The sequence below is a fragment of the Hemibagrus wyckioides genome, linkage group LG19 (genome assembly GCF_019097595.1).
Source record: "Hemibagrus wyckioides isolate EC202008001 linkage group LG19, SWU_Hwy_1.0, whole genome shotgun sequence".
Lineage (NCBI taxonomy): Eukaryota > Metazoa > Chordata > Actinopteri > Siluriformes > Bagridae > Hemibagrus > Hemibagrus wyckioides.
In genome coordinates this window covers 25,544-35,000 of record NC_080728.1, presented here as the reverse complement: position 1 = coordinate 35,000, position 9,457 = coordinate 25,544, and the positions used below count along the sequence as shown (strand labels likewise).

Here is a 9,457-nt window from a genome sequence, read left to right as displayed (position 1 = left end):
TGAATAACAGGGTTTCTGTTTCCCCCATGTCCCACATTATCTAGCTGAATTTGTGAGCTAACATCTTTAAAAAACAGAAGCTCAGATATGAAGTTAAAAATGGAGGAAGTGCTCAGTATGCAGTAATCCTCAGAGTGGATTATGATGAACTGGACTCATAATAAGTAAAACTCACCTTCAGTGACGTTTCCTCCATCTCATTCTGCTTGGACTGCAAGCTGTTCAACTCACGTTTCTTTAACTCACACTCCTAAAACAAAAAGAGGTTCAGCCTCGAGAGCTCTAGGTTCACGTCTACAATGGACCGTTCTCAATCAATGAAAAACCTACATTTCCTATTTCAAATACATTTCTGTATTTTGTTTAATAGCCTGTGGTGTAAGTCCTCACTGCATTATGATCACCACGAGTCCTCACATATTTCTAAACAAACTCTTTAATGCAAGGATTTTTCTCACTTACCGTCTTCATGTCATTACAGTGTATCCGGGTCAGAGAGCGCTCTTCATCCAGCATGGCATCTTGCATTAACCTCACATCAGACCACAGCCTGGAGTTCTTGATCTCCAGCTGAGCATTGGACTCCATCACCTGCTCGTATTTCCTCTCGGCTTCATTCAGAGCAACCTGGACATTCAACAAAACCAAAACGCCCTAAAAAACAGGACCAAAAAACACTGGACACTAACAAACACAGTAAAGGTTGAGGAGAAAAGTTTACCCTCAGAGATCTGGTTTCCTGATTAAACATCTCCTCCTTCTGTTTGCACTCGGACTGCACACGCGTGCGAAGGTTTAGCTCTGTCTCGTACAACTACAACACAGCCACAGTGAAAAGAAGTTCAAACCTTGCTTCATGTTCACAAATATAACTTCAACAGTCGAAACTAGCATCTTAAATTAAAGTGAATTTTTTCTTTCGTTCTTGTACATAAAGCCTGTGAAGTTACCTTATTTCTGAAGTAACTGCTAATGAGGAAAGGATTTCCTCACTTACCCTTGTTGTGTCAGCGCACTCTGTGTGTTTTTCAGTGAGCAGGAGGCCCAACTCCTGCACTGTGTCCTTCAGTGTGTCCACCTGGGACTTCAGGTCAGCATCCTGCTTCTGCATCTGTTCAGCAGACTCTGTCGCCTGCTTGTGTTTCTCCTCACATTCAGCCGGAGTGACCTGGAAAGTAAACAACTCTCAGCTTCTTCCCTCTGTTTACAGAGATCCAAGATAATGGTGCAGCAGTAGCACACAGCGGCCACTCCAGATCCAAAACAGTGCTATTCTCACGTCTTTATCCCGACTTTTCAGGGTATACAGACACCGGAGACAGCGGTGTTCATGCCAGACACTATTACAGTACAGAAATCATGCAACAACCAACCGGCATGACGATGTGCTGGAGAAGCTTCGTGCTCACCTCGTTTGGTGCTAACAGAAATGCAGCTCTGTGTGATAAGACTCGTGGTGGCAGTGTGTGTGTTTACATCAACACCAAACGGTACTAGAACTATGAGCTTGTTTCTATTTACTGTATATTGCTTGTGGAGTTCATGAGTTTTATTTACCTCAAGAATTCACCACTGTTTTTGTTGTTGGAGTGTACATTCCCCCCAACGCTAATGCTAAGGAGGCTCTATGTGAACTCTATGGGGCTATTAGCGATCTTCAGAATGCTCACCCTGATGGACTGTTTATCGCCAGAGATTTCAACTATGCAAATCTCAAATCATTGCTCCCCAAATTTCCATCAGCATGTGGACATTTCAACGAGAGGGGCTGGATCTCGTTTACACAAACATTCACCGGAGCATACCATGCGGAGTCCCACCCCCACCTCGGCTACTCAGACCACATCCCTGTCATTCTAATTCCAGCATACAGACCGCTCGTCAGTCACTCTAAACCGGTTCTGAAACAGGTGAAAACCTGGCCAGCAGAAGCCATCTCTGCTCTTCACGACTGGTTCCACTGCACTGACTGGAACATGTTCAGGGAGGATGCAACCAACGTCGACTCTATCACCTTGGACGAGTACACGGCATCAATGACCGGCTACATCGACAAGTGCATTGATGATGTGATCTACCCAAGACCATCACCACACGCTCCATCCAGAAGCCGTAGATTACTGCAAAGGTGCGGCCGCTGCTGAAGTCCTGAGACTCGAGGACAAGACAGCCTTAAAAACAGCAAGGGCCAAACTGTGCTAAGCCATCAGAGAGGCTGTTCCTCCACTGAGAACAAGAGGAGACTATCACATCTGATACGGGGAAAAATCAGCCCAAAATCCAGCTATTACTCTCTCTCTCTCTTTGATAAACTCAAATGAACCCAATAAACCAGTTTAAATTTCATTCCAATCAAACTCACAGAGGCTCCGCCCCTTTCTGGTGTTGTACAGAATCTGACTCCACAGATGGATCGTGCACACGCATCACACCAAGACTGGACATGGGAGCGCTATATAAAGGTTTTATTTCTCCCTCATGTTATTTTAAAAAGTCCCGTCACTGTGAGTCTTTTCTCTCTCACCTTGTGTTTTCTCTCACGCTCTCGCTCTGCCTCACACAGCAGTTCCTCCAGCTCCCTCACTCGCTCCTCCAGGATGGACCTCTCACTGTCCAGCAGAGAACTGGACACCTCCCCCTTCTGACTCTTCTCCTCAGCCTCGCTCACAGACCCCTGTAATATTTATCATTTACTTTTACACACACCTTCAGACATTTTGAGGATTGACAAAGAACTCAGGGAAACAGAACACAATGAACAAACCAGATGAAAAGATGATCAAATGTTCTGAAAAGATAGAATGACAAATTCTAAATATTTATGGAAACATTTGTTTTTAACCAAGAAATATTTATAAATATTCTAAAAACAGGATACAGTATGCTAATGCTAAAATTGTCCGTTAGATAATTGAGTATTTTATTAAACAGAAAAACGGGACTGTGTTGGGAAGCTCATTTTTATTATTATTAACACATGTACAATTATTTCTACACTATGATTATTTCTGTTTCTCCAGCTTACTGAATATGAGCTAGATCCATGTTCAATATGACACTGTGTAGAATTACTGATAATATATTGTAGAAATGAAGAAAAAACGGAATATTCTTAACTTTCATGTCAAACCAAACAGCAAAACATTAAACATTAACATTAAACCCTAGTCTCTCTCTCTCTCTCTCTCTCTCTCTAACAGTCTGCTAGTTTATACAGCTGGCAATAACTGTAAAAAAAATAAAAAAATATATAAATATATATAAAATAAAAAATATATAAATATAAATATATAAATATTAAAAAATAAATGATAAACATTTGATTAAAAACTGGATGTTTCTGGTGATAAAGAGTCTCGTTACATACTGCACATAAACGCTAATCCAGGCTAACAGCTAAGCTAATGTAGCTACCTAGCTAATAGCTATCGCCTGCTGGAGTCCCTGAAGTGACCATAACGGAGTGTTTTACTGAGGTGTAGAAGTGGAGATGGATGTGATGGTGGATTGGTCAGTACCTGAGGAACAGCGCTGTCAGTCTGTGTTTCATCATCACACTTCAAGCCTGGATCCAGCAGAGAGCCCGTCTGTACTGGGTCTAAATACAAACAAGCAGAACATCACGGTCTCCATGATATACACTCATTACTGCTTAGAGTCTTACATGCACTCGGATCATCCAGGAATGAGAGAGAGAGAGAAAGAGAGAGAGAGAGAGAGAGAGAGAGAGATATGTCCTACCCTCGGTGGCCGGTGTGTCCGTCTGTGAGAGAGAGAGACAGAGACAGAGAGAGAGAGAGAGAGAGAGAGAGAGAGAGAGAGAGAGAGAGAGAGAGAGATGTCCTACCCTCGGTGGCCGGTGTGTCTGTCTGTGAGAGAGAGAGAGAGACAGAGACAGAGAGAGAGAGAGAGAGAGAGATGTCCTACCCTCGGTGGCCGGTGTGTCCGTCTGTGAGAGAGAGAGAGAGAGAGAGAGAGAGAGAGAGAGATATGTCCTACCCTCGGTGGCCGGTGTGTCCGTCTGTGAGAGAGAGAGAGAGAGAGAGAGAGAGATATGTCCTACCCTCGGTGGCCGGTGTGTCTGTCTGTGAGAGAGAGAGACAGAGACAGAGAGAGAGAGAGAGAGAGAGAGAGAGAGAGAGATGTCCTACCCTCGGTGGCCGGTGTGTCTGTCTGTGAGAGAGAGAGAGAGAGAGAGAGAGAGAGAGAGAGAGAGAGAGAGATGTCCTACCCTCGGTGGCCGGTGTGTCTGTCTGTGAGAGAGAGAGACAGAGACAGAGAGAGAGAGAGAGAGAGAGAGAGAGATGTCCTACCCTCGGTGGCCGGTGTGTCTGTCTGTGAGAGAGAGAGACAGAGACAGAGAGAGAGAGAGAGAGAGAGATGTCCTACCCTCGGTGGCCGGTGTGTCCGTCTGCTCCGCTGTTTTCTCTCCATCTCTTCGCTTCTTTATAAGATAATAAATTCCTGTACCAGCTAAACTTATTAAATGCAGCATCGTAGCACGGTTAACTCGATAAACCGCTAAACTAGGATAAACAGCCTTCAGTAAAAAAAAAGTAAATTCTGAATCTCCTTCGGTGACGTTTCCGAACGTTTCCGGGGGGCGGAGCAAGATGGCTGCTTGAGCTGACGCGTTTACTGAGCTCTAGATCACAAAGTTTTAATATAGTTAGCCCAACGTGTTTTGCAGTATACTATACTTGACATTTTGCTGTCTTTACATTTATATCATTTCAGTAAGACCGAAAGGAAAAGAAATCGTAATTTAAATCCATCTTTCAGTCAAGGTAATCCTGCTAACACCGCGGGGTTTAGCAGTGACCACGCCCACGGCCAGTCTGCTGAAGGTGGACACATGGATATAACCCTGGATCAGAAGGAGTCCTCGAGCTTGTCGGTGTCTCCAGTTGAGTCTCCTGTCGCTAAAGAAAAGTCCTGCTTCTTTCAGGTCTACCCCAGATTCGGACATGGTCAGGGCCTTATCACAAGTGATACACGACAGAAGAGATAACATTGAAAAGCTGGTGAGTGGAAACACTGAAAGATCTGAATAAGATTTGAACACTGGATTTGAATAAGAAAGTTGATGTGTTTTTGCTAAAATGACAGAGATGGAAAAGAGGTTGTATGGAGTAGATGGCCGTGTGGTGGCGCTAGAGAAGAGATGGAGTCCTATTCCAGACGGTGGAATTTGAGGCTGTACGGTGTTTTGGAAAACAATGATGAAAATGTCCATTTGTCGGTCCGTTCTACCTGAAGAATCTGGATGACTTTCAGAAATGATAGACACTGTACATCGTTTGGGTCAGAAAATCCCGTCTGACTGTCGTCCATGACCCGCTATTATACAGTTAATCTCGGGCATGTTGAGGAAAGAAGTGTGGAAGCGCATTCCGCATTTCTCAAAGCTATCGGACTTCTCTTTAAAGAAGATTTCTCCAAAGCTGACACCATGGTCAAGTTAGTCTGATATTCAGACATTAGACAGACAGAAGCGGTATTTTAGGGACCGTCCACAAATTTGTGTACGACTGAAATGTGGTACTTGTTCCTTTTTCCATTTTTTAATTAAAAAATCACTATTCCTTTAATACCTTCTAGGTCATGTGACCCTGTGACCCAAAACTAGTACCAAAATAATCTAATTGGAAACCCCCACGAGGTACACCTCTTGTTATCCCGAAATATGTCTTCACTGATTTATATTTGTTGACGGTCCCTAAAATACCGCTTCCGAAAGTCTGTCTAATGTCCGAATATCACACTAACTTCCCCGAGGTTGAGAGACACTGAACTGCAATATGGAACCTGTAGTGTTGTGGTGCACCAGTTCAGTCTTACAGTAATCACACTCTACACAGTTTTCTGTCTGTTTTAGTCTGAAATCATCCCAAACTTGGAAAACTTTCTGCCGTTTTCTTTGGCCTGGATCTTCCCTGTGTGTGTTACAGTAAATGGACTAAACCAAGCTTCGAGGGAACTAATTTGCCTTGATGATTTTTTGTATTTGCATTACTCGAGTTACTCGAGGAATCGTTTCAGCCCTAATCCACATGCCTATTTACTTATTGGGGGAGACTTTAATATTAATATCACTCTGAATGATCTAGGTGATAGATGGCCTCCTAAGCAGTCAAACTCTTGAAGAATTTCATGCAGAAGTACAATCTATCTGATATTCTATTATTGATATTATATAAATTGATATATAAATATAAATTGATTATATTGATATAATATAATTGATATTTTATATTATTGAAAGACTCATCAAACTGCTTACACATGGAGTCATGCAAGTGGCACCAAACAGTCTTGAATAGATTTCTGGTTAATCTCTGGGAGCTTCTCAAAAGAGAATGTGTCTGTTGAAATACTTGTTGCTCCCCTAAGAGACCTGTTGATTCTGTAACTGCTCGATATGGTTCCTTTTGGAAAATGAATAACTCTCATATAGGACATGTTAAACCAGAACTTGAAAATATCATTTTCTTTCACTGGGATCTGGTACAGAAGGAGGGCACTTTTGGCAGGTGTTGGGAACTATTAAAATTTAAAATTGGCAAATAACTAAGGGCCTAGGGTAGCTCTTTATCTAAATTTAACAAAGCTTTGGAGGAGCAAGTTGTATCTGAAGTGACCTCTCTTTCCATGATATCTCTCGATAGTGTGTCACCTGAAGAAAAAATGCGTTTAAGTGACCTGCATCATAAACTGGATGAAATTTATCAGTGGAAAGCAGAAGGGGCCTTTGTCAGGTCAAGAGCTAAATGGATGAAAAAGGGGGAACAAAACTCCTCATCCTTTTTTAATCTTGAAAGACACAGAGGTAAATGTAACACAGTTCATCATCTTGATATTAACGGTCTTGTCGCTGATGATCCCCTCGTTATTTCTCAATTCGTTCATCATTTTTATTCTAATCTTTATAAATCTAGTTATTGTGCTGATTTTTCTACTCAATTTTTAAACTCTCTGGAATAAAGTAAGTGCATCAGTGATGTAGATAAAGAACGCTGTGATGAGGACATACTCCTGGAAGAGGTTGTTGATGCTTTAAAATCTCTGAAGTGTATTAAATCACCTGGTAATGATGGCATCTCTGCAGAATTTTATAAACAATTCACATAAATTCTTTCTTTTAAAAGTTTTCTCTGAGAGTATCCAAAACCTCAAACTTCCTCCCAGATTATCTCAGGGAATAAAATCCCTCATCCCTAAATGGAATAAAAATTCACTTATTAAAAATTGGTGCCCAATTACCTTGTTAAACAATGACTATAAAATCTTGGCCCTAATATTCTCCAGAAGAATTAAGAATGTTCTCAGTTCTATAATAGAAAAATCACAATCTGGCTTTTAAACTAATAGACACATTTCAAACAATATAAGATTAGTACAGTAATACCTCGACTTACGAGTTTAATTGGTTCTGTGTCCAAGCTTGTAACTCAATTTGCTCGTATGTCAAATTAAATTTCTCCATTAAAATGAATTGAAATGCTATGAATCCGTTCCAGCCCCCCAAAAACTACACCAATTTTTTTTGTTATGTGTTTTTAAATAAGAAAAATGTACTTTATAAATAACAAATAATGTATAAAAAATAATAATACATAATAAAAGAGAATGTAAAGAAATAAACTGGTTTTATTAAGTGTACTTATGTTGAAGATCAGACAAAGATGCTGGCGGAGGGGGAGGAGATTGGCGGAGGAGGGGGGCGGAGTTTTTCATTTCGTGTTCTATCGCTTAACCTAACTTACTCGCTACACACTTAATGCTACAATTAATTGCTAAATTTAACTTACACACTATGCTACACTTTATCACTAAACTTAATTGCTCCTTTTTTAATACATTTTTCTTCACTTAATCATCTTCTTCTCTGACTTTTGCCTTTTTCTCCACACCTTCCTCGCTTTCCCTTGCAGGGCGTTTCAATAAAAACCTGTCCAAGGTTTCTTCCTCCCTTTCAAAATGTTTGGAAAATGAGTGACACAGCGCCAACGCACGACCTGGAGATCAGTTCAGTGATTATAAAACATGGTTCAACTCCATGTTTTGACATTTCAAGAGGCATTAGACAGGGATGTCCGATCTCGCCTTATCTTTTTCTGCTTGCAGCTCAGCTTCTTTGTGATGAGATAAAAGCGAGTAGTTTAAAAGGTATATCCATTGCTGGAAGAGAGGTGATTATCAGACAACTTGCAGATGACACAACCCTTTTTCTTAAAGATGCTACCCAGATTCCCCCGGCAATTAGGGCTGTCAGTTTATTTTCAGAAGCCTCTGGCTTACGATTACATTTACAGAAATGTGAACTCTTTGCTATTAAAGACTGTGCTGATTCTTTTCTTCATAATATCCCAGTGAAAGATAATGTCACTTATTTAGGGGTTCTAGTTGTGAAAGACCAAAATGAAAGATGTACTCTTAATTACCAAGCACTTATTGATAAGACTCAGAAAAGCTTTAACCGGTGGTTACAAAGAGAACTTTCTTTAAGAGGTAGAGATCTTCTCTCTAAGGCAGAAGTTCTTTCAACACTTATGCAACTCAGTCTGTCCCTCTAGACCCCAAACTAGGTAAAGTTATTGATCAGCTTCTTTTTCATTTTTTATGGAAGCGATCAGTTCATTATATTAAAAAGTCTGTTGTAATGAACACTCTTGAAAAAGGTGGTGTCAACTTCTTAGACTTTAGTACTCTAAGTTACACCTTTAAGATTATCTGGCTAAAACAGTCTAGGAAGAACCCAGGGTCTTTGCGGAACTTCAGTCCCAACTACATCTTTTCCCAAGTTGGTGGTCTCCAAATCCTTTTGACCTGCAACTATAAAATGGATAAATGACCAGCTTCTCTCTGAGCTTTTCACAGGCAGGTTCTTTTGGCTTGGTCCCTGATATTCAAGCACAACTTCTCACCCCATAAATATTTTATTTGGAACAATTGTAATGTTCTTTATAAGAATAAATCCATATTTTTTCAAAATTGGTTTGACAAGAACATTCTATTGGTCAGTCAGTTACTTAATTCTCAAGGCCTCTTATTTTCCTACAAAGAATTTCTTGATCATTTTCCATTTCCTGTCTCGCCAAAAGAATTTTCTATAGTTATGGGTGCTATTTCATCAGGTGCTCTCACCTTATTGAAGGGTACTCATTCATCACTACCGGCATCCCTTAGCCTGACTGATAACTTCATTGGTAAGCTGTGCTTCAGTTCTTCCGGCAAAAACAACAATAAATCTATTCACTCATTATTCTAGAAGGATACTGTCCCTTACCATACATTACTACTTACTGGAGTAACACAGTAGCATATATCTCCTGGAAGAAAGTATGGATGCTTCCACATACCTTTTTTCTGCCCAATAAAGTGAAAGAATTTTCCTACAAAATAATTCATGAACATTATCCAGCAAACCATTACTTAAAAAAGTGTAAAAGTGAAA

The 9,457-nt window shown here is 40.6% G+C and overlaps 1 protein-coding gene across 1 annotated transcript in view; it reads right to left on the bottom strand.

Moving 5' to 3' along the window:
- The window catches only part of LOC131370443 (repetitive organellar protein-like), a 6,575-nt gene extending 1,241 nt beyond the window's left edge, over nt 1-5,334 (bottom strand). The window contains exons 1-9 of the mRNA XM_058417783.1: nt 5,254-5,334; nt 4,802-4,978; nt 4,390-4,645; nt 3,519-3,598; nt 2,525-2,674; nt 998-1,168; nt 722-814; nt 463-627; nt 176-250 (exon numbers count right to left, since the gene is read on the bottom strand). Coding sequence (XP_058273766.1) covers nt 176-250; nt 463-627; nt 722-814; nt 998-1,168; nt 2,525-2,674; nt 3,519-3,598; nt 4,390-4,645; nt 4,802-4,978; nt 5,254-5,334 — 1,248 coding nt within the window. The remainder of the gene's footprint in view (nt 1-175; nt 251-462; nt 628-721; nt 815-997; nt 1,169-2,524; nt 2,675-3,518; nt 3,599-4,389; nt 4,646-4,801; nt 4,979-5,253) is intronic.
- Nucleotides 5,335-9,457: the final 4,123 nt, after the last annotated feature.